General features: G+C 36.8%; 1 protein-coding gene across 8 annotated transcripts in view; it reads left to right on the top strand.

Moving 5' to 3' along the window:
- The window catches only part of abcc9 (ATP-binding cassette, sub-family C (CFTR/MRP), member 9), a 229,194-nt gene extending 204,179 nt beyond the window's left edge, over positions 1 to 25,015 (top strand). For 5 of the 8 annotated variants that reach the window (XM_039769708.1, XM_039769710.1, XM_039769707.1 and 2 more), the window contains 8 exons: positions 1,570 to 1,700; positions 7,888 to 7,966; positions 10,022 to 10,130; positions 10,435 to 10,538; positions 11,191 to 11,324; positions 13,103 to 13,165; positions 13,963 to 14,142; positions 22,539 to 22,628. In XM_039769708.1, the coding sequence (XP_039625642.1) occupies positions 1,570 to 1,700; positions 7,888 to 7,966; positions 10,022 to 10,130; positions 10,435 to 10,538; positions 11,191 to 11,324; positions 13,103 to 13,165; positions 13,963 to 14,100 (758 nt within the window). In that variant the 3' untranslated portion in view covers positions 14,101 to 14,142; positions 22,539 to 22,628. Of the gene's footprint in view, positions 1 to 1,569; positions 1,701 to 7,887; positions 7,967 to 10,021; positions 10,131 to 10,434; positions 10,539 to 11,190; positions 11,325 to 13,102; positions 13,166 to 13,962; positions 14,143 to 22,538 lie in introns of those variants that run through there. The other 3 variants (XM_039769711.1, XM_039769709.1, XM_039769714.1) reach the window with 2 other exon arrangements.
- The last annotated feature ends 458 nt before the right edge of the window (positions 25,016 to 25,473 follow it).

Here is a 25,473-nt window from a genome sequence, read left to right as displayed (position 1 = left end):
TCTAAATGACACAGATAACTAATGTAGTGACATCAAAACTGGAGAGATGTGCTCAGACTTTCTTTTCCTAGTTAGAATTCTAGCAGATTTATGTCTTTTTTTGGTAGTCCTGAGAGGAGTGTGTTACAGTAACTGAAAACAAAAGTGTGAATTAATTTCTCAGAATATTGCAATGTTATGAGAGGTCTAACTTTTGCTATATTTCTTAAGTGGAAAAATTCTGTCCTAGTAATCTGATTAATATGTGATTTAAAATTCAGGTCAGAGTCAATAGTTACCCCTAAATTCTTTACCTCCGTCTTGACTTTTAATTCTAATGCATCAAATTTATTTCTAATACCCTCATTTTATCCATTATTGCCAATCACTAAAAATTCTGTTTTCTCTTTATTTAGTTTGAGAAAATTACTACTCATCCATTCAGAAACACAAGTAAGACATTGTGTCAGTGAATCAAGAAAGTCAGGGTCGTCAGGCGCTATTGATAAGTACAGTTGTGTGTCATCAGCATAGCTATGGTAGCTCACGTTATGCCCTGAGATAATCTGACCTAACGGAAGCATGTAAATCAAAATGAGCAGCGGACCCAGGATAGAGCTTTGTGGAACACCATATAGAATATCATGTGTCTTTGAAGTATAATTACCACAACTTACAAAGAATTTTCTACCAGTCAGGTAGGATTCAAACCAATTTAAGACACTACCAGAGAGTCCCACCCATTGACTAAGGCGATGTCTAAGAATATTATGATCAATTGTGTCAAATGCGGCACTCAGATCTAAGAGGATGAGAACAGATAAATGGCCTCTGTCTGCATTTACCCGCAGGTCATTTACTACTTTAATGAGTGCAGTTTCTGTACTGTGATTTGTTCTGAAACCCGACTGAAACTTATCAAGAATAGCATGTTTATTTAGGTGGTCATTAAGCTGCATAATGACTGCCTTCTCTAGAATTTTACTTAAGAAAGGCAGGTTTAAACAAGTTTATTCATTTAAAATCAACATGAATATAAGGTTGATGGCACAGTACGTAGTGCTGCCACTTCATTGATATGTTGTCTTATGTTTAAATGTTGATCGTTGTCTGTGTGGAGTCAGCGTGTTCTCCATGTTTGTGTGCATTTCCACACAATCCCTAGACATGCTAGTTAAGTTAATTCGCAATTCCATATTGGTTCTGTGTAGTGTGTGTGAGTGATCCTGTGATTGATTGGCGTTCTGTCCAGAGATTGTTTGTGCCTTGTGCTTAGTGCTGTTGGAATAAGCTCTGGCCAGACATGAACCTGGCATTTCTACCACACTTGATCTTCATCAGTTGTACTTCTAACCCTTAATATGGATTTTGATGGTTTGACTAAATGATAACCTTCACCTTCATCACTAAGTATAGTTAATTTAAATAATAATAACTTATAGGTAGTGCTGTGCTAGGCCAATAAGTAGAATAATGACGGAATTAGTATGGCTACACTGATACACTTTCTTGGTGAGCTTTTGTTTGTGTAAAATTTCAGAAAAAGATTTCAGTGCCATGAGACACAGTGATTGGTATAACTTTTTACAGATCTTGTTCAGGTCCCTGAAGATTGGCCTCAGCATGGTGAAATCAAGATCCAGGACCTTTGTGTTCGGTATGACCCACTGCTGAAACCTGTACTCAAACATGTCAATGCCAACATTAGTCCAGGCCAGAAGGTACGTACAAGAACTCTGCATTGTTGAATCCCACAGGTATGGATGTTATATGAATTTAGAATGCATGTCTGAGGCCCTGTGCTGTGCAATACTTAGCAATATCACTTCCTCCCACTTCAGTGAGATGAATGCACTTAACATCAGCAACATCCATTTTAATAAAAATTATAGTTGGGGCCCTTATAATCAATTGAAGTCTTTAAAGACCAGTCAAGTCTAATGTAAGTTATTATCAATCTTATTTTACACAATGGAAATTTATGGTTTATTCATACAAAATTAAAAAGGCACAATTAAAACTCTTTTTTTTTCCTTTTCTGGTTAATGCTAATTTAAAGCTTGCTGCTTATAGAATAAAAAAAAAATCAACTTTGCTCAAAAATGTATTTTTCAGTCATTTGAGGGTATATGGTATGAAAAGCATTCCCCAAAGATTTAGCCTGATCTAACTTCATCCAGTTTTTCCTCCACATCCCCAGAGAGATGCATGTTAAGTTAACTGCCGACTACAAGATGGCTTTATGTAAGTGTGGGTGTGCGCATGAGTGGGCCCCGCATGGAAGTGGCGCCTTGTCTAGGCTTGGTTACTGCCTTGTGGCTGATTCTGCCGCCAGTAGTCTCCAACCCTTTGTGACCCCGAGTTTTGTCATATTTGAGAATGTTATGCTTGTGTTTATTTGCCAGAACTAAAAGGTATAGTTCGAATCATAACTATCATAACTATTTCATCCCAAATTTGGATGCAAGCTACATACACAAATAACAGTAAAACAGAGTATTGAATGTTAAATGATTTGCTGAGGGTTACCAGAGCTAAACATCAGAGATCTCATCTGTTTAAAACTTGATGTTAATAACATTCTCTGTAAGCTGCTGCTGTAGTCAATGATTAGTGTACTGCTATTTTCTATGAACATATTGGTGGTTAGTACAATGTTTGGGGAGTTGCTATGGCCTGTAAGCATAATCATTTTTTCTGAGAGTTTGGTTGCTAAGGTCAGAGTGGATGCATTGCTCACGGTTACAATATTCAGTGGGTATGGAAAGTATTCAGACCCCCTTCAATTTTTCACTCTTTGTTATATTGCAGCCATTTGCTAAAATCATTTAAATTAATTTTTTCCCTCATTAATGTACACAGAGCACTGAGGCCTTAATTCTAAGTGGTATGTGTGGAGACAGCCAGGCACTGCTCATCACTTGTCCAATACAGTCCCCACAGTGAAGTATGGCGGTGGCAGCATCATGCGGTGGGGGTGTTTTTCAGCTGCAGGGACAGGACGACTGGTTGCAATCGAGGGAAAGATGAATGCGGCCAAGTACAGGGATATCCTGGACAAAAACCTTCTCCAGAGTGCTAAGGACCTCAGACTGGGCCGAAGGTTTACCTTCCAACAAGACAATGACCCTAAGCACACAGCTAAAATAACGAAGGAGTGGCTTCACAACAACTCTGTGACTGTTCTTGAATAGCCCAGCCAGAGCCCTGACTTAAGCCCAATTGAGCATCTCTGGAGAGACCTAAAAATGGCTGTCCACCAACGTTTACCATCCAACCTGACAGAACTGGAGAGGATCTGCAAGGAGGAATGGCAGAGGATCCCAAAATCCAGGTGTGAAAAACTTGTTGCATCTTTCCCAAGAAGACTCATGGCTGTATTAGCTCAAAAGGGTGCTTCTACTAAATACTGAGCAAAGGTTCTGAATACTTAGGACCATGTGACATTTCAGTTTTTCTTTTTTAACAAATCTGCAACAATTTCAAAAACTCTTTTTTTTGTCTGTCAATATGGGGTGCTGTGTGTACATTAATGAGGGAAAAAAAATAATTTAAATGATTTTAGCAAATGGCTGCAATATAACAAAGAGTGAAAAATTGAAGGGGGTCTGAATACTTTCCGTACCCACTGTATTTATATTTTGAATTATCACTGAGGTTTGGAAATGTGAACATCATACATAAGAAATCTGACAAACAGGAGTTGACCATTCAGTCCATCAAACCAGTTTGTTTAACTAATAGCTAAGCTGCCTCAATATCTTGTCCAGATACTTCTTAAAAGTTGACAAGGGTTCTGCTTCAACTACACCTTCCAGATTCTCAAAACTATTTCTGTAAAGAAGTGCTTCCTGGCTTCAGTCCTAAGTGTACTTCCCCTTAGTTTCCACTGTTGTCCTCGAGTACGTAATTCACTCTTATATTGAAAGAATTTTGCTGGATCTACTGTAAAAATGTCTTTGAGGATTTTGAAAATTTGAATTACATCATCACACAGTTTAGTAAAGCAAATGCTTACCATGGATTCAGAAAGTATTCAGACCTCTTTACTTTCTGTACTTTTCTTTATTGTGTTGTAGATTTACTTTTAAATGGATACATTTACAATTTTTCTTATTAGTCTACATTCAACATCCTTTAATGAGAAAATATAAACAAGTTTTCAGAAAGTTTTGGAAATTTATTAAAAATTAAAAACTAAAATCAGAGAAGTTCTGCCATTTTTAACTCTATTATGAAGTCACATACTGCTCCTTTAACAGCCATCCACACAAATGTTGTGTCATCTATAAAGTCAGAGTTAACCACAGTATATTCATCTAGTTTGGAGAGGTGCTTCATTCAGAAGTTGCCATTATGTAAAATAGAAGTATTAAACTTCCAAAGAGTGACAAATGATGACTGGTATACATGGATAAATGAAACTTCATAGGACTGATGAGGTGTTTTTAGAACAGCACTAAGGCCACTACTTTTGGGTAGCAAAGATTTAATTTATGTTGCTCTTACTAAGAATAGAATGTCTATGAACTTGACTGTGAATACTATCAAGAAAGGGAATGAAACATAGGAACACATCAAACATAATCTTGTCGGCTCAGAGAGTACTTGGTTATGAAGTTCCTAAGTATCCAAGATAATAGATGAGATCTGCTTTAGAAATCTGGATACTCCTCGTTGATTTTGTGTGAAAAATACCTATATTTTGGTTTTGCAGGCTTGGGTTATCATCCAAATTGTCATAAAGTGGGAACATTGGGTTATTCAGGCTACTGGCCAATTACAGTACTCTGCCTTCTAAAAATGTCAAAACTCATATTCAGTAGAATTTGTTCTTCTTAAGGAATAGTAAAGCAACCCTTTGATAATTCAGTGGTCATTGGGCATTTGCCAATCCACGTGTACATGTGTTTTGTATACCTGGAGAAGGCTATCATAGACTCTGGGATAGCTTGGTGGATATGCTGTTGTAGGCCAGTTTACTTTCTATATTTGCTGAAGTTGTGTTTGCATTCTTGTCATGAAGCTATATTATTTTAAGGTTTCCACAGAATTCCACCAAGCATGTGACTTGTCTACCCACTTATTTATCATTTTTCTGTGATGGGATGTTAAGGCACACCAGACAATATTACTTGGAGACTGGACAGTAGCATCTCCAATAACTGCAAATATTCTGCTAGCCTCATCTTAGAGCAATCTGTAATAACCAAAAGAAGTGGCAAGAAGGAGAATCATCCTTCTGTCTGGGAAACAGCGTCCTGCAGTCATATTTTCTCGGTATTCAAATACAATTTTTGTGCACAGGCAAGTTGGCATATGATTGTCATTATTTGAGTAGCCATTGTGGCAGACGGCTGGGGAGCCTGCGCAGCCGGGGCAGGAGAGTGCGGCTGCCCTGGTTTGCATGGGAGGCATGGGATTGGAGCTTAGAAGCTCAACCCTGTTGGGACCCATGGCCACTGTCAAGAGACGCCCAGATGTTCAAGGAGACATGGACTGCAGCACGTCTGCCACAACAGGAAGTGCTGCCAGAGCAGGTATACCCGGAGTGCTTCTGGGTGCCCATGCAGCACTTCCGCCACACCAGGATGTGCTGCAGGAAGATCATCAGGGAGCACCTGAAGCAAATCCTGGTGCATTATAAAAGGGGCCGTCTCACTCCATTCGGGGAGCCGGAGTTGCAAGACAGAGAATGGAGCTTGCAAAGATAGGAGTGGAGGCAGCAAAAGAATAAGAAGGGAGAAGAAACAAAGTAAAGGACTGAGCTGAGTATTGTGGTGGTTGTGCACTGTGAGAGGAAGAAATTGAAACGTGTGTTTTGGAGCTGGTGAGTCTGTGTATCTGTGCGCCAGTTTCCCACACCATTTAGCAAAAGTCCCCTATCTAATATTTTCACATGCAAGATGTATTGTAGTCAGTCTGAGAATTCTGCAATTAAATAAGAAAAATGTTGAAATGAAGAAAACATTCTTCAGTTCTATATTTACATTTTGAGCATTATATTTTTAGCAATATATTTACACAATTATCAAGATGGCTGAAAAGACCAAGAGTGAAGTCTTTTCATTTAAACATCACACTAAAGCATAAGCGTAACACTTTAACATGAAAAAATTCTAGCTGCTATGGGAGTGAGGTTTTATATTACACAACTCAAAAGTTACATGCCACTTTCTTAGTTTTGTCCCTTGAAATTGGGTGCTTAGCTACTAATTTTATTTTATTTCTTTCAAAATACTTTTTTGCTTGAAGTTACAAGGATATAATTTTTTACGTGAAATTACAAATCATTTTTCCTGCAAATTGACTTTCATTTTGACAGATACCTGCTTTCCTTCCTTTCTGATAAGCACTTGCAAAGTCTATGCATATCCCCACCATCTTGCCGACTTAATTGGATGCTATATAAATAGTTTATACAGAATCTCTTCTAGGTTTAGCCCTCAAGGTTCAGCCCTTCTCCTTGCCTTGCAGCAGATGTTGTACATCTCTGATATTTGGTATTAGTCACTCAAACAAGTTTCCATTGACTTCACAAAGGAGTGTGAGAGAGGGTGGTTATTGCCTGTCACAAAAATGTATTTCATACACTGTTTAACTTATTACATCTAAGATTCCTTCTAAAATAATCAAATCATTTCTTTAAAAAAAAACAGCACAGTTTTCTGTAGAGAGAGACACTAGTGCAACACTGGAGAAATCTGCAGCATAGGGCACAAATTTAGCTAGGACATAATGAGAACTTAATTTCTTCCAACTGTAACAAAGAAAGAAGAAAGAGAAACGGGAAATTGAAATTCCTCAGTTCCAGCATTCATGTGTTCTTTTAAATTGTAACCCAAAAGTGGATGCCTGTGTGCCACACAATGGACTGATGTTTTATATTCCGCCTGGGATAGATTGTGGCTCCCTATAACTTTGACCTACTTATCATTCATCATATATATCGTCACAAGAAGCAAAACATTTCAAAGCAAAAGTATCCTAATGACACAGACTCTTGCATTAGCTAGGGATGACATCAGTGGTGAGTCAGCAGCAGTAGGAGTTGTTATTTCCTCATACAAAAGGCCAGCTTTGAGCCAGCTGCTGGGAGCCTACAATAATGGCCAGCCTGCCAAAGTCACATAAGATTTACAACTTGTGCATCAACAGCGTGCAGTCCTTTTAAAGATAGCAAGCTACTTGAAAGAAGAGAGAATTCATCGGGTCAGTGCTAGCAGGTAATTTGCAGTGCTATAGTCCTTCAAGCTTGGTATGTGATATTTCAGATGACACTAGCTCTATTACTCTGGAAAATTGGAAGAAGGGGCTTCAGAAGGATGAGACCTCAGGAATCAAGTCGCAATACTTTCACTTTGCAATAAAATGTCCTTAATCCATCTACATTGGATTCAGAAAGTTTTCGGTCCCCTTCTATTTTTCCACATCTATTGGTGTTGCAGCCTTATGCTAAAATCATTTAAATTAATTATTTCCTGCATAGTTCTACTTGTGTCTGCGTGGGTTTCCTCCGGATGCTCCGGTTTCCTCCCACAGTCCAAAGACATGCAGGTTAGGTGGATTATCGATCATAAATTGGTCCTAGTGTGTGCTTGGTGTGTGGGTGTGTCCTGCGGTGGGTTGGCACCCTGCCTGGGATTGTTTCCTGCCTTGTGCCCTGTGTTGGCTGGGATTGGCTCCAGCAGACCGCCGTGACCCTGTGTTCGGATTCAGCGGGTTGGGAAATGGATGGATGGATGGATTTCCTGCATAAAACAATACTCAAAGCCTTTAAAAATGTGTGCAAAAATCATTAAAAATAAAAAGCTGAACAATACATACATTAAAAAAATCACTTCTGACTTGTTCTCAAATCATATTACAGTTTTGTGACATACATTTTTTTTCTTTCCATGTTTCCAGGTGGGGATCTGTGGACGTACTGGTAGTGGAAAGTCCTCGCTCTCTCTGGCATTCTTCAGAATGGTGGACATCTTTGATGGTAGTTTATTTAATTTTACTAAAACAAGTACTGTATCAAGAATGTTGATCAAAAAATGACCACTTACTATAGATCAAGAATAAACATGTAATGGTACCAGAAAGGCTTTTTCTAGAGAACAAAGTGCTGTCTTTGTTTTTAGTTGTAACATCCTGGCAACTTTTCATAGTATTTCTGTTGAAAAAGGGCTACACTTTCTAATTACACAACATCAAAAGCAGCAACTTCAATCACTGTCATTCAGGTCCATAAAAGAATTAGCCAATTTTGGACCCAGTTTTAAGGTGATGCATCGAGATCGGTGCAGCAACTATTGAATTTTACTGTTCTGCTCAGCACAAAAATAATTCATCAACCCCTCAATCTCTTCTCTGAACCTGTTTTTTTTTTTTCTAGTACAGAGCAGGATAGTGTCTGTCTACACTCATGACATGACATGTTAACATCCATGTTAACATTGCTAATAAACCTGACTGTGTACCTTCAGACTGTGGGAGGAAACTAAAATTGTTGAGGGACATGCACGTGAACATGAGGAGAACATGCAAACTCCACAAAGAAAACACTGAAATGAGAACCAAACCAGGGTCTGGGCACTGTGAGGTAGTAATGCTGTCCTCTACTCTTACACATTAGATATCTTGCCTGCCTCATGACCCTATGCGTGGTGATATACCAAACATTAGACAAAGCCCTGTTCACACACACACACACCACTGCTAGTTGACTGGGTGTAGGAGATCATTTTTGAGTATTATTATTATTGGTGGTGTTATTTGGACCCTACAGTCCATACTGCTGAAGTGCACAAACATAAGGAATAAAAGACAAGATTATAATGTTTTTATTGTACTGTAATAAGGGTGCTGAGTACCTACTTATCAATTTACAGGTCAGTGAACCTGAAGGACATTAAACTACTGCTAATGCACAATTCCTGGGTAGAAAAAGTCATTTTAGTCAACCTTTGGGAAATTATTTTTCAAACACAATGCCCTGCACTTAAAAAAAAAAAAAGAAACTTTACTCAAAACTTGTACTGTCACAACCAGCGCCGTAAAGTGTCATTAAGTTTGCCAACAATCACTTCAAGTATTACAGTTACTAGATGTAAACGCTGCTACTGGGATTACTCTTAGATGCCTTGAAATGCTGAATGGATGAATAAACAAATCTGACCTTCCATTCATTAGCTGGCTGCCTTGTTCTAACTTTCAATAACATTTATGATACTACACAATATGAACTTTATATACTGTATATTTGGAGTTTGGAAAATATGGGTGTTTCATAGCATAAACAAATAATTCTTATTTATGTGTATGCCTAAGTGACTTCTGATTAATTATTTAGTCACGTGCAACTGAACATAAATGAAAAAACAGACCATAAGAGTTAAGACTTCTAAATCAAACCTTTTAAACCCCAGTGAGAGAGAGTTTGAGACGTGTCTCAGACTAGAAGAGTGAACCCCACTAACTGTCCAAACTAAGCAGTAGATAGTGGGTGGAACACAGAAAAGAACATAAATGGGCAGAAGTCCACTTTAAACTAAAGGTAGATAGTCTGCAAGTTTATGAACTAACTTGACTATATGTGCTCTGTGCCTTATGCCACTTCTGCCTTTTCTTTCTTTATTCAGTTAGCTATTTCCATCTGGATTTGATATGCTTACATTCTCTTTTTTAATACATTAATTGCCAGGAATTAACTACATTTTAGTTGTACTGATTTTTATTCATTTTTTAAATGGATGACATTTATGAGGTTGAATTAAAGAGAACAGTGTTTATTTAAAATGCTATAATTCCAAGCATAAACTCCTAAATGCCTAGGATAGGTTTTCTTTTCCAAGTGATCCATGACAGTCAATATATTTGATGTTTTTTTGGATATTTTACAATTGAACAATAACTCTCTTATTCTGTAGGTTAATCTTCATAAAGATGTTATAAAGAGCTACAGTATTTTTCAGACATTTTGTATGTTGTTCCTTAGTGTTATCTACTGTAGACAGTGTCTTACATTTTTCAGAATCACTGTATTTTTCACTAGGCAAGATTATCATCGATGGAATAGACATTTCAAAACTACCTCTGCACACTTTGCGCTCCAGACTTTCTATTATCCTCCAAGACCCTATTTTGTTCAGTGGATCAATTCGGTATGTACCATCTCTTTTATGAGCTGTACAGTGTGTGGCATGCCAGCCTTTGAATAGGGCCAGGCTACAGCTTATGACTTGCGGTCTTTGTTTGTGCTACTTGTTAAAATATTTGCTGACTTTTCTAAACTCTGGTGGCCAGTGAGAACACCTTAAAAGCAGTCAATAATTTCTTTTAACCAGATGCAGAATATACTTGTCAATACCGTCTTCTTTTATTTTTTCTTTATTTGCAAGGATCTCCAATGTCAACAATACAAATATTACATAATCTGATCAATTTCATTTTGATATACTGCATTAGGTTTAACTTGGATCCTGAACGCAAGTGCAAGGATGACCGCCTCTGGGAAGCCCTGGAGATCGCCCAGTTAAAGAATATGGTCAAAGCTCTCCCAGGAGGTCTTGGTAAGAATTCACAAATTATAAGTCACAATATCAAGCAAAAATGAGTGCTTTTGTAACACCAGAAGTTCATACTTCTTGGATATATGTTATAGGTAGGCTTTTTATCAGGAAATACAATGTAGAAAGGCAGCATTAATCAAAGAGTGATAAGGCAGCAATATAACACTAAACACTCTCTTGTTTATATTTAATACTACATTATATCAGTAGGTCTGTGGTTTGGCCTTTCAAAAATGAACAAGGACACTAACGTTCTGTCTTGTTGAAATGTTCATATCATTGTTTCCAGGAGGCATCACATAAGTGTAGGAAGGAGATTAGAGAATATCAAAAATGGATAAGGTGATTCACCAGAGAGTGTAATCATTACAGCACTTGTGTCTGCACTTGCTGTAATTGCCAGCTATTACGTTTAAAAACACACATATACACTGACTTTCAGCTTTATCAACCACTCCATTACTCTTACTTTGCACAGATGTTGAGAGTTTGGTTGCAAAACATGATGAACACCATATTGGAATTTTTACAACTAATGATATAGAAATATGGCGGATAGATTTTCACACTCATGGGATCTAGCAGGATGTTACATGTACTGTCCATGTGCCACCATTTTCATCCATATATGCATTTCTTTGTATTTGGACAGATGCTGTTGTGACAGAAGGAGGAGAAAACTTCAGTGTGGGACAGCGACAGCTTTTCTGTTTAGCGAGGGCCTTTGTGAGGAACAGTAGTATTCTCATCATGGATGAAGCAACAGCTTCAATTGATATGGCCACTGTGAGTTTTTATTTCCTGTACACACCTTGAGCTCACATCTGAGATGACCTGTCAAGAATTGTAGGGTCAAGTACCCATTAGTTCCTGGCTGTGACATTTTAGCAATGTATATGGTCATGTGTAGTGCACAATCATCATGGCATCTATAAAAAAAAATCTGTGCCACTCAAAAATGCCTTAATTTCAATCTGCATAAAACCTACCAAGTGTAGTTAGTGAAAAAATTGAGATATTGTAATTAGGAATTACTGACCAGTTTGTTTTGTTGTTTTACTTGGGGGTATTCTGCACTACTACAGGATTTTGTGTTAACTCAATTTTGTGTGACTTTTAAACTGGACAAGGAACTTTTTGAAATTAAAATTTTCACAAAATTTGAAAGAAGAAATAAGAAGTCAAGCAAAATGACACCTTTTATTGGCTAACTGCCCTGCCTGAAGAAGGTGATTGAGCTGCCTCAAAATCTTGTAATCAGCTCAGTTAGCCAATACAAGGTGTCATTTTGCTTGACTTCTCATTGCATTCATGACGGCTAACATAGAACAACACCCAACTACTAAAGCAGAAGAAAAAAAAATACTCATTATGAGGGACGACCTATTAAATCGTTTACAGCTTTGGACCCTAGTTTGGTTTTATCCTCAATCAACCTCATGTGGAGCTTTGAAGACCATTTCAGAGTAGTTCCATTTCTGAGGATCACTCCTTCTTTCTGTAACGAAAGCCTACAGACCAGAGGTCTCCAGCCTTTTCTGGAATGTAAAGTACTTTCCCAAAATTTAAAGTTTTCTTGAGCTACAACTTTATTGTAAATGATATTTAAAAAAAAACAGAAGATTATTTTCTTTTAATTTTAATTATTGTCAGAAAGCAGCAAGCTGCCTTAGGGCTGGGTAATCTGATGTGCACAGTACATGTCCAAATCAAGCCTGATTAAGACGTTTGGATGCTTATCAAAGGAATGTTCATGGAAGTTTGATTTAATGATCTTCATATCAGGAAAGGCAGAATCCCACAAATATGTAAAGGTGTGCATAAGTCAGAGGATAATGGCATACAGGTACAAAAGTACAACATTTCAAGCTTTTTGGTGAAGTTAGCTTAGCACTCATTACTTTTAATGAATCCACTGATTATGAAGAAACTGAGTTTAGGCCTAAGAATGCTCTTGTGACATCTTGTGAAATCTTTCAAACCCAGCATGTTTTTGATTATGCAACTCTTGTGATGTTGTGACATTATGAAAGAAAAAAATGGCTGAGTTGAAGAACTGGCAAAGTTGTTTTGCTATAATGGCAGGTTATTCATACAGGAGTCTGTCATAAGACAGGGTGCAGTAAGCTGACCAAGGGCAATTTCTTTTTATGGAAATCATCTGTTAGACACAGGAAAGATGACTTTTCCTTCTTTAGGGACCCATCTGTACACAAAATAGAAACGGTTAGCCTATGCACGCAATGTAAGATGAAATGCTTAGATAAACATATTGTGCTTATTGATAAATAAAGAGAAAGGGGAGGGAGGAAAATTATTAAAAGTCGAGTGAAACAGGGGAACTTTGCTCTTATGCCTTGCAACATGGAATCCATGTACTCATCTGTGACTGAATAAAGACTGATTGATTGAACTATTCATGTCTTCCTTGGGGGTTACTTCCATAACATACACCTCTTTTTTAGATTATCTTCCGTGTCTGGTACACGAGCATAGGCAGTCTATGAAATAAAGCCCAATGGATGATCCTTATGAGCTCATTTTATGTTTTTGTTTTAATACAGGAAAATATTTTGCAGAAGGTAGTAATGACAGCCTTTGCAGACAGAACTGTAGTAACAATTGCAGTAAGTATTGTGTTTCATTCATTTTCTAAATTGTGTTTTGTTTGTTTCAGATTCATATGATACCTTCTTTAGAAGTGTGTCAAAGTGGTATTCATCATTCAGTTATATAGCTACATGGTGGAGACTATGGCACTAGTTTCATTTCTCTTAGAAAAGTCTGGAGAACATTCTTACTTTCATACAGTTTCTGCCATTATTAATGTAATTATTTTTTCTGCTTGCATGTCTACACACATACAACATTTGTTCTAAAATAAAATGTTTGGGCCCAGCCATGGCTTTCTGCTTGTAGGGATTCTCCTAACTGGAACCCATCAATGTTTCTTTTGTTTTGGGTTTCTCCTACAGTGCAAAGATTTGCATTCTAATAAAAAGTGACCTCCTTTAAAGGATCTCAATGCAGCCTTAGTATGTAAAGTAAATGAAAGTGCCACAGATAATGATATTATTACAAAGAGTAAGAATAATTTAGCTGTTCTTTACTGTGATGTAGAATGCAAACAAAACATCTTGAAATTTGTTTTTTTTTTTTTTTTGCGTGGCTTTATTAACTGTATCAAATAAAAAGTAGGTGGTATTTGTTTTCCTTACTTTGTCTGCTGTCTTCTGTTTCCTTAATCCTCTATTTCTCCACAGGCTTCTGATGCCCATGTTGCAATGCAACACTAGAATCATGTAAAATGGCTCTTGTTCCATTTTTCTGATGTGGCTGTTAAATTTCAATGTTTTTTCAGTCTGCCTTTGCCCTTCCCTTTCCCTTTTCTTTTTCCTCTTTCTGTCTCTTTCTCTTTTTTCAGCACCGGGTGTCCTCTATCCTGGAAGCAGACCAGGTTTTAGTGTTTTCTGAGGGTATTTTAGTGGAGTGCGACTCTGCTACCAACTTGCTCGCCCAGGAGGACAGCCTCTTCTCTGTCTTGGTGAAAACACACAAATAGTCACACATCGCCTTTGTGCAGCCTGACCCATCAGGCTGGCTGGTTGGTAGATTTTACATCACTACAGTAGATCTTGTGTTGTATTTGATGTGCTTAGTACTGCTTTTTTGGACTATAGGACGTCTGTGTCATTTATATATAGGTACAGTATATCCTTCACTTTGCCCTGTATGTACATTAAGTGTATAAAAGGAAGAAAGCTATGTTTGCATTAGGCATGAAAAGAAATCATGATACTGTGTGTATATATATATATATATATATATATATATATATATATATATATATATATATATATATATATATATATATAGTACTGTAGTTATACTACATTTAATTAATTTTGTGTAGCACTCTTCACTGAGTAAAGGGTCAGAGCGCTTGAACAAATTTTCAGCTATTAAACTATAACAAAAATAGTTATAGCTTGTTCACTCAGAAACAAAAAAATGAGCCCATTACTTTAGGATTTATGGTTTTAATAAATATGTATACAGTACATACTAATATTTACAGTACACATAAAATACATAGACAGTATGTGTATACCATAAAATTAAAACAACATTTTCTTCTAAAAAGAAAATTAAATTGTTATTTCATCCAGGTGCTTATCAAAGAAGAAAATGTATTTTATGCACTTATACTTATATCCAGTTATATGAATAAAAGCCTGTTTGAAATTCCAATTCTGATACAACTTTCTAGTTACAGCAGTCAATTCTGGTAATCCATCATGTACAGTATATTAATTTTTAGTATTTTAAAGAGTCAAGCTTTGTATGTTTTTATGACAAGCAATGTCATAAAAGAATGAAGAATCATGCCGTCTCAACATAATCAATATTTATTTAACATAGCCTTTATCTAACTGACCAAGACCTCAAAATACTGTACATAGTAGTTGGACTGCCTTTCAGTCAAGAACTTGTGCGTGGACCTCTACTTATTTCACTCTATTTCTGTTATATGCAGTATTTTCTAAAAGTACTTTGCAAAATCAGATCTTTCTAGATTGCTGTGCAGTGGCCATTTAGCTGCCCTGCTACAAATAGACAAAAATGACACAAAGGAAGAGAAATAAGTACTGCGGGTTAAGGAAAGTCAATAGAAAGAGAAATTGCCCAACAACGGCACTGTATTTTATATTACAGCATGCCACATGAGAGTGAATGGGGTTAATGCAGATTAGTGACCATTTTATACTTACTCTATTTTAAACAAAGCAGCAATATCATTTTCCAATAATGTTTCCTACAGTCCTAGAAAGCATTATTATTTATTACCCTTTTCTGATCTGTAATACAAAAAAATAAAACCCACCCCAGCATGTTTGTCTTTGTATGTATGTCTGTAAAAGTAGTTTGTTCTTAGGTTCATTTGAGCATGCCTCCTTTTTACTGTACAAGTACAGTATATGTAGGGCAAATTATATTTTTGTGCAATTGATATAGATCCGTTATTTGCAAAGCCAGCCAAATGACACAGTTAAAGTGAACTCCTAATGTCAAGCTGTCCTGATGAGAAAAAGAGACACAATGTGTAAATAAATTTAGAATGGACACAGTAGCAACAGATGATGTGCCAAAAGACCTAAAGGAGTGCTTCATGTGGATACAAATTATCTGGTGTATTCTCACTTCAATCAATCAATCAATCAACATTTATTTATATAGCACATATTCATACAGAAAAATGTAGCTCAAAGTGCTTTACAAAATGAATAGAGAAATAGAAGACACAATAAAAGATAAACATAAGTCAACATTAATTAACATAGAATAAGAGTAAGGTCCGATGGCCAGGGTGGACAGAAAAAACAAAAAAAAAACTCCAAAGGCTGGAGAAAAAAATAAAATCTGTAGGGGTTCCAGACCAAGAGACCGCCCAGTCCCCTCTGGGCAATCTACCTAACATAAGTCAAACAGTCCTCTTTGTATTTAGGGTTTTCATGGAAGGACCTGATGATGATGGTCACGTAGACTTCTGGCTTTCAGTCCATCAATGTTGGTGCATCATGATGCTTTGAGTAGGTGGTGGTGGCGCAGGCCTCCACCACAAAGAAACCGGAAAAAGAAACAGAAGAGAGAGTAGGGGTCAGTATGGATTTTGGAGCCACCATGAATAGTTATTATGAAGAACTGAACATACAGAGTATCAGTATTAAGTTAAAGTGAAGTTATAAAAAGGCCATGTTAAAGTAATGTGTTTTCAGCAGTGTTTTAAAGTGCTCTACTGTATTAGCCTGGCGAATTCCTATTGGCAGGCTATTCCAGATTTTGGGTGCATAACAGCAGAAGGCCGCCTCACCACTTCTTTTAAGTTTAGCTTTTGGAATTATAAGGAGACACTCATTTGAAGATCTAAGGTTACGATTTGGAATATAACGCGTCAGACATTCCGATATATAAGATGGAGCGAGATTATTTAAGGCTTTATAAACCATAAGCAGTATTTTAAAGTCAATCCTGAATGACACAGGCAACCAGTGTAGTGACATCAAAACTGGAGAAATGTGTTCGGATTTTCTTTTCCCAGTTAGGATTCTAGCAGCTGCATTCTGCACTTGTTGCAAATGATTTATGTCTTTTTTGGGTAGTCCTGAGAGGAATGCGTTACAGTAATCTAGTCTACTGAAAACAAAAGCGTGAATTAATTTCTCCGCATCTTTCAATGATATAAGAGGTCTAACTTTAGCTATGTTTCTTAAGTGAAAAAATGCTGTCCTAGTGGTCTGATGAATATGCGATTTAAAATTCAGATTACAGTCAACGGTTACCCCTAAATTTTTTACTTCCGTCTTAACTTATAATCCTACTGCATTAAGTTTATTTCTGATAACCTCGCTGAATCCATTATTGCCAATTACCAAAATTTCAGTTTTCTCTTTATTTAGTTTGAGAAAATTACTATTCATTCATTCAGAAATACCAGTAAGACATTGTGTTAGTGTATCGAAAGAGTCGGAGTCATCAGGTGCTATTGATAAGTACAGCTGTGTGTCATCAGCATAGCTGTGGTAGCTCACATTGTAACCTGAGATAATCTGACCTAACGGGTCACTTAGAGGTTAGTTACCATCCCTGAATTGTGTGAGTGAACATTTTAGGAAAAAAGAAGATTTTTCAGGAGATTTCATTAAGGAAATCGTGTGAGCCAGTTGCTGCGGTGGGCTGGCGCCCTGCCCGGGGTTAGTTTCATGCCTTGCGCCCTGTGTTGGCTGGGATTGGCTCCAGTAGACCCCCGTGACCCTGTAGTAAGGATATATCCGGGTTGGATAATGGATGGATGTGAGCCAGTAGAATATTTAGGGGTCATCTCATTTATATTCTTCTCATCCAACTGTAAAGCTATTGTTAAAGGCAGGAGCCCATTTGATAGGTCTGAGTGCAGCTTTAAGGAGTCAAACCCTTTAGTGGCACTTTGATGTTTGCTTTACTTTTAAGATGTGGTTCCAGATCGGCTGTATTCTTAATGTTCTTAATGTAACAGTGCAGGTGCATCACTGAAACTAAAACTTTACTACCCCTCCACACCCCCACCCCAAATAACAAATGGTGCACTCGTGTCATGTTCTTACCACAATTGCAGTCATCATTTCACTGGCTCTTTGGGATTACTTATTTTTTGTATGGGGTATTTAGTTAGTAATGAAGAGTCACTTACCAGTGTTGTGAAAGGTGAAATATTGTAACAGATTGGTGCCCAGCGAGTTATAAGAGCAGGCCAAGATATTTAAATCTAAACAGTATTATCTAAGGTAGGTCCCTGAATGAACCAGTGAAATTACAAATACTTTTATGTAACATTCTAGCAGTTTAACTTTGTAACTATAGAAGCAAGCACTGCTTAAAATATCTCATCATGGTCCAGAGATTGGTCTGTGTATCAGACAGATCAAGTTATTGTGAAAATGAAATACACATCCTGACAAGTTTGGTGTGCTAATCCAAAGAAGCTTGTGCACTTGTCACTACAGAGACTAGTATTTGAGATGCAGATACACCAATGAGCCAAGTTAGGAATACAGCATGTCACAGTGACACAGACTGGTGTTTGTGAGTTATGTTACAGAAGGTGTCAGCTCACCTTGACAAACACATGTCTGTTTTCACTTTGAGTGATATAAAAGAGTCAACGTCATGAGAGCACCATGCTGACAGACTCGAATCTGTAAGACAGCTCAGCTAGGAACAGCTTAGCCTAATGTCACCTTAGGCTGTAGTGTGTAGGAAAGTGGGCACCAGCAACTAACCCAAAACAAACATGTACAAATTTAAAGTATGTTTACATTGCATCAGACCTTTTACTGCATGCTGTATTACCGTGCAGTGTGTGTGGAGTGTACAGTTAGCCAAGATGCCAGCCACACCTGAAAATAGCTTAATTCATCCTTACTTAACTACATCAATTACCTTAATTTAACTACATTATTAAATTAGATTATCTTTCTATTATATAAAAAAAAATCCTGGGATGATACAAGACTTTTTCAGAAAGATAATTTCATGTCCCGCAAGATGAGACTTTGTCCCAATAGATTTAACCACCTGGGGCTGGAAATAAAACACAAAGAGTAGATGATAAAGTAGAACGTCGTAAAGAGATTCAAAAATGTTGGCACGATACACATACAGAGCAGGTTAGAGATAATGAAAGTACTAAAATTTGAAAGTCTCAAAAAAATAATCGTAAAGATTGCATTAGCTCAAACAAACGAAAATTATTACTCAGTGAAATAACGAAACACCAAAAAGAGATCAAATATATGGACATAGTTGATATGACAGAAGTATGTAAATATTGTTTGGATTTAAACTTTAAGTCAGAGACATGTAGATCATCTAATTCGTGTTGCCTGAAAAGGGAAAAGTAGTGTTTCTTCCCAGTGAAGAGGCGTATCCGCAAGAATTAAAAGATTTGTTGTTTGGTGAAACTGAAATCCACATACGCAAGTGGCAGAGACGTGAAGTGGCTGGCATGTAGCACAGGCTGGGGGGTTGGCAAGCAAAGCGAGCAGGGGGAAAAGCCCCCTAGTCTATTTAATTAACAAATTAAAGAAGGAAAGCAGAAAGGACAAAAATATGAGTAATTACGTAATTAAAATTCATTAACTAGGCTAATTACAAATGGCTAATCATTTAACAAAAGACATACTAAAACAGAAAGCTTTGAATAAACATTCAAAGTGGAACCAAAGAAAAATACTTAAACTACATGATTTACAACACTCTATACAGAGAAATCAACTGAGCAAGACAGAGGAATTAATCCTCCAAGACTAAAGAAAACCTTACTGAAATGAAATTTAAAAACTCAAGCCTCAAGTAAACTAGACCAGAACCAAAACCCAGGAAGCTAGAGCAAGAAATCAAAGCAAAGGTTTGTAATAATTTATAAATCATTTTTGAGAGGAGATACATAGGCTGACCCAGGCTCCTGAGTAACAGTACCCATATTATTGAGCCTAAATAGAATCCCATGGTGTAGCTTAAATGACGTAAAGACTCAATAATTCAGTTTAAACCAAGCCTAAGCTTAAAAACTAAAAATGTGTAGACAATTGGAAATAAAGTTAAAAAGGAGAAGCCAAGTGTAAAGCCCAGGCCAAAACTCCAACAGAGTTCATTTGGTCACGTTAACACGGCATGCTTTCTGCTGTCTCAGATTTGGTCACAAGTATAATTCTACAATGCCTGAAACAGATTCCGAAAAACACTACCTGCTCTATGCGCACAAATGGTGACATTTAAGGCCTTGTTGCTGCTCATTTTTAATCATGTTACTTGTTAGTGCTCCAAATGCAAAATGATTGGACATGGTGGTCTTCTGGGTAGCAAACTTATCATGAACAGGTTGTCATTTCCATATGTCACCTTGGCTACTGTTTATTTTGCTTATTCAACCAATCTCTTAACACAAAAGCTTTTACCTGCTTTGTATTGAAACCTGGTCTTAACATCTTGTACACTTTTACTATCTACACTTCATAATGGAGCTAAGGAATGTCTTATGCCTTTGTGACAGATGGAAATGTCACGGGTCATATTGTCAGTGTTTTGCTAGTACAATTGTATTTTGTCTCTCTGACAGGTTTTCCAAAACATTTATTTCTATCTGCAGTTAACGGTTTCTAAAAGAAGAATCAGACGAGCAAGACAGGCACAGCTATTATTCAAAGTACATCACAACAGAACAACTGATTCACTGTCAGTGAAAACTGTGCTTGGTTACTGTCATGTTTTAAAACCCAGTTTTGGCAACAGTTAAAAGAATATAAAAAAGGCAATAAATATACTTTTCTATATTAAAACATAAAACTACAAATAATTGTGCAGATTCAATTTTTAAAAGTGCTCTGACTGAGCAGAACTCCCGGATCACACTAAACATATTTAACCTAGGTGTCCATTTAAAAAGACAGAAGTGTTCTCATTAATGAGACATTAGTGGCCATGTAAGCCTGTAGCCACTGCACAACCCACCCGGGCTTAGAATGGACGCCCGGGTTGTAAATGCTAGAGCAAGGGTCTCCAGATTAGTTCTTGCAGGGCTACACTTGTTGCTGTTTCTTGTTCAAACTTCTTTATTAATTAGTCATCATTACCGTAAATGTAAACATAATTTATATCAACAATACTTTAATCATACTCCTTGTTTTTGCTCTCATGTAGCCATGCCAGTAATTACTCAAAGAAAATGTTGCCTTCCTGAGAAAATTCTGCTTACTGTTTAGTGGACACCAATGAATTAGCAGCCCACATTCAACGGTTTTCTTCTATTTATAAACAATGTACTCCAACTAATACAGTATATGAAGAAAACATCACAGACCAATTGGTATCAAATTTGCTTTCATTAGCTACAGTATCTAACCTTGCTACTTACACCATCTTTTTGCCAGCTGTTTCAAAAAAAGGAAGCAAATAGAGATGGCAAGTAATTGGATCCAAGAAAAGAATGAGTTTCCTCTAGTGCACTAAAGCCTGTGATTGCAATAAGCATCTTTTTGAATTTCACAAATAAGTAAAGTCCATACTTTAGGCAAAGAATATCAAAATTAACTGACACATACATCCTGATAACAGAAAGAATTGAAATTTTGGCAGAATTAAACTTTCTGAAAACAAAATTTAAAAAAAAAGGGTGCCGGCTTCTTCTGGTTTAAGTGATACTCAAGATACTCAACACGGATGTACTGTATGCAGAGCTAAAGGAGTGCCAATGGCAAGCCAGACGCATTAAATCACGGCAGGAAATGTGTGAGAGACAGCCACTAGATTAATGGGAGATGTTTTGCCATTCAAGTATCTGTGGACGATAATAAATAATCCATTTGGATATTTCTGGTGTATACCAAATACCTTCAGTAGAGTAACACAGAAACATAATGTGACACATACTGTATCTTCAAATTTTACTACAGAAATCATTTAACATTTAATTACAAAAGAGTGACACTAAGCACAAAGACCAATGCCTGTTTGTCAAAGGCAATGATATCCTGTGTGCTTTTTGACAAAAATTATAATTAAAAAAATTGCAAAGGTTCTTTTGGTAGAATTGTAGTCTTTCTAAATGATAAATTATACAGCAGGTTGGCTATAGTGAGCCTAATTATTTATAAAATGAAATATAACTAGATGCATTTACTTGCTGTTTCATGCACAAATCGTTTTTGTGCTTGCTTTTTTTTGTAATTTAAATAAATGACAAATATATGTATTTAATTGTCGCAATTAAAATGTAATGAAAAGATGACAATATGGAGACACACAAGACAAAGCTGATCAAATCCTAGTAGATGTTATTAACAGCATAAGAACAAGTGTTAGTTACTAACGCGCTGTACAGCTCAAGAGCAGCTAAAGTCTTCATTGTGACCAAAATGAACTGTCAGTTGTTCCTCTTGGTCACTAGTCTATTTTAGAAATATTTTACCAGAAGGACCATGACTGCTGATACAGCTTAAAGCAAAGTGTTCCTACTGACTGTGGAACCTCTCAGATGGAGTATCCTGTCATTGTGCTGGCTAATCACATACTGAAGAACAATCATTTACAACCGGATTTCTTCCCGGCACTCAAGCCGATTGCCGTCATCCTTATCTGTCCTTCTAAATTCTTATCTCTAGGTCCATGTATATCTTTGTGGGTCTTTCTAGTCCCCACTTATGTTTCAACTTAACTCATTCTTCCTCCATGGGTTTCAACAGTTTGCATATTGGCCTTTGGGTGCCACTGTACTTTGTGCCAATTACCAAGATCCATGGTACAAGAAGGCAGTGTCAGTGGGTGATTTTAAAATTCATGTTGTGATTGTTTTATGTTATGTGATTTTTGTGTCTCTTTGTGGTCATTGTGGAGGTTCCAAAGAGATGTGTTATCTTCAGCAGTAAATGGCTAGCATTAAATTGTCAATTCTTAAATATTTTACAGCACCGTGTTCATACGATTTTGACGGCAGACCTTGTGATTGTCATGAAGCGAGGAATCATTGTGGAGTACGACAAGCCTGAGACACTACTGGCACAAGAGGACAGCGTCTTTGCATCTTTTGTCAGGGCAGATATGTAACTGTTCTGCGACTACACACTGTTACAATGCATGCAGCACGTTTTCTGTTATAGCAAGAAAAGCATGGCTGTTTTATATATTTGTATATTTTTCAATTAAGCACTCATATTCATGTTTTATATCTTAGTAACAATCTAACTCTACTATATGCCCACTTTCTGTGGTATATGAGCAATAAAGACTTCAGCAGGGACCTTTTCAGTGGTAATGATAAGTGTTCATGCACTTGACACCGTTGGTGTGATTGGTGAATCTGTGTAGCTTTTATAATCAGATCTGAAAGTCACTGCAGAGAGCACCTCAACATTCTGACTTAGTTGTACTCTTTAGGATCTTCATTGTTTTCTTTTTACCTGCATTCATATGACACAAACCTAACTAGTCTGAGAGAATCCATTTAATCATTTTGCACATTAACTTTACAGGCTGGATTTTGTTCTCAATATGAGTTTCTTGCTTGTGTAAGCATTTCTGTTTATCCTGTGTAACATTATGCAGTTTTTATTTACCTTGTGATGATGGATATCATTTTGGACAGTTAATGTCCTGATATGAGCTAAAGGTCCATTAATAATTTTGTCCTATATTGCCCCTTGTATCCATCACGTGCTCATATTACTCCTTGTACTGCCTTATTAACACAGATTATCAACTTTGTGTGACTTAAATGGAGAATATAAAACTAAGGACAGTAGCACTGGCAACTCCTTGGTTCATGTAACTTATTAGACACGTTCAGTCATTGTAGATTGACCAGCAATGTTTTATTTTTCTTCCATTGATTGTGTATGTCCTGTAAAACCTGTTGTGTTGGCTTTGGTGCCAGCTGGTGGCTTTCAGGACTTTTGAGGTTTTGCTGAGTCCAGTAATCTTATGTAAAATTGTATTTCTGCATTCAACACTGGTGGTTTCGGATCAGCTGCAAATACCCTGTTTAGGCTATTTAGCCTTTTACAGTTATGAGGTACAACATAACATTTGAAAGACATCAATGGTAAGACAACTTTCTCAGCAGTACAGTACAGTACCAGTTTTATTCTTCCCACACACCTAGCTGCTGCCTCCTGATCCATCTCCTCCACTGGAATGCAGGCTGTGTCTCATTGAGACATACAGTAAGTGACAAGAGCTGGTTTAAGGCAGTGTGGAGGAACTCAAAGGGCTGAACAAAATTGCATTTAATAATAACAATGGTGCATACAGCAAACACAAATGATGCTGTATTTATACATGGGAGGAGGATGTACTTCCAGGTATAGTACAATGGTAGCAGCTTATCGGTACAGGCAGTTTGTTTGCTAGATGTCTTTTCTGCACTGTATTAACTTAAAGGCGAGATGCATACGTACTTCAGAAATGTTTTTTGTTAAAAGATATCCAAAGCTTATCAATCAGAGCTTAGTTAGAATAAAAAAACAGCAGATACCAATGCCCCTCCATGAGCAAAGATAAGTCCTTAAAAGGCAGATGAATGCAAAAAGAAAGTCAGTAAGGAGAGATACTGTGCAAAACTTCACCATCATTTAGCACTCGGGTGTTGTACTGTGTTAGCCATTATGAATGTAGTGAGAAGTCAAGCAAAATGGCATCTTTTAGTGGCTAACTCAAAAGATTACAATATGCAAGCTTTCAAGGCAACTCAGGCCCCTTCTTCAGGCAAGATGTAATAATCTTTTCCTATTATTTAGCAAAACATTTGATTTCCCCAAGAATGTGTTTTCCAGATTTCCTTCATAATGTGTTTCACTAAAGTGAACACAAAGTGAAGAGTAGAAATACAAAAAAGTGATTGAAGCTCAAAAGATAATTCAGGTATAAAATTAAACTGGTCTGGTAGTTTGTTTTTTTTAAGGGGGAACCATGCGTCAGTCATGCAGGCTCCATGTTAAAGGGTGACTGTTCAGATTTAGACTACAGAACTTGGCAATAAAACTTGCTCCTACACATCATTACAAAGACACAGACGACATATGCAATGTTATCAAGCAGTCCTCTTGTACAGTCTTTTGAACCCAAAGGCAATTGCAGTGCCATTTTAAAACAACAAGCATTCATGCCACAAGCATATTAAGACCACAGTGTGTTTCATATGTTGTAATTCTTTGTTTTAAATAATACATTTATCATTACATTTGAAGTAAAGGAAAGAGCCAAACATTTTATTTTCTTTTAAAGTCTCATTACTTTCTAGATACTGTTTTGTCTTAAATGTACATATGTAATTACTGTATTTGTCATTTGGGTTCGAAAGGGGAGCAAATCATTTAACTTGAATAAACGGTGTGCCTACCATTTTTTTTACACTATTAATTGAAAATAAAAATTTGTGTTTTCTGTTTTGTGTTTTGTATTTTCAATTTAAATGTTGTACTGCATGAAATGTTCAACATATAAAAACCATCATTTTATACACGACTGTACAGTTTTATAATGCCTTTCACAATATACATGACCACAAAGTGCTTTACTTGGGCCTTCCTGGTTTTAGTTTGCATCTTTGTAAGTCACAATATTTCATCTTACTGTGAAATTAGCATTTAAGATATACAATATTTACTGGATATGATGTTTTTTAGGTAAGCAGAATTATTATTCTTGATGTTGTATCACCCATTTCATAGGTAGCAGCATCTCAAAGCAGTTTTCTAAGTGTTTTAAAGGGTTTATATTTGCATTGGAGCAACACAAATAGCATGAATACGTGCGGGTGTGTGGTTTGGCCAGTACTCACAGGCCCTAACAGGAGAGAGGGCTACTGGATAGTTAGGGATGTGACAAAAATCCAGCATAAAAGATA

The sequence above is a fragment of the Polypterus senegalus genome, chromosome 11 (assembly GCF_016835505.1).
Source record: "Polypterus senegalus isolate Bchr_013 chromosome 11, ASM1683550v1, whole genome shotgun sequence".
Classification (NCBI taxonomy): domain Eukaryota; kingdom Metazoa; phylum Chordata; class Cladistia; order Polypteriformes; family Polypteridae; genus Polypterus; species Polypterus senegalus.
The sequence above is the reverse complement of the archived record's forward strand: the minus strand, read 5'-3'. Positions and strand labels throughout refer to the sequence as shown.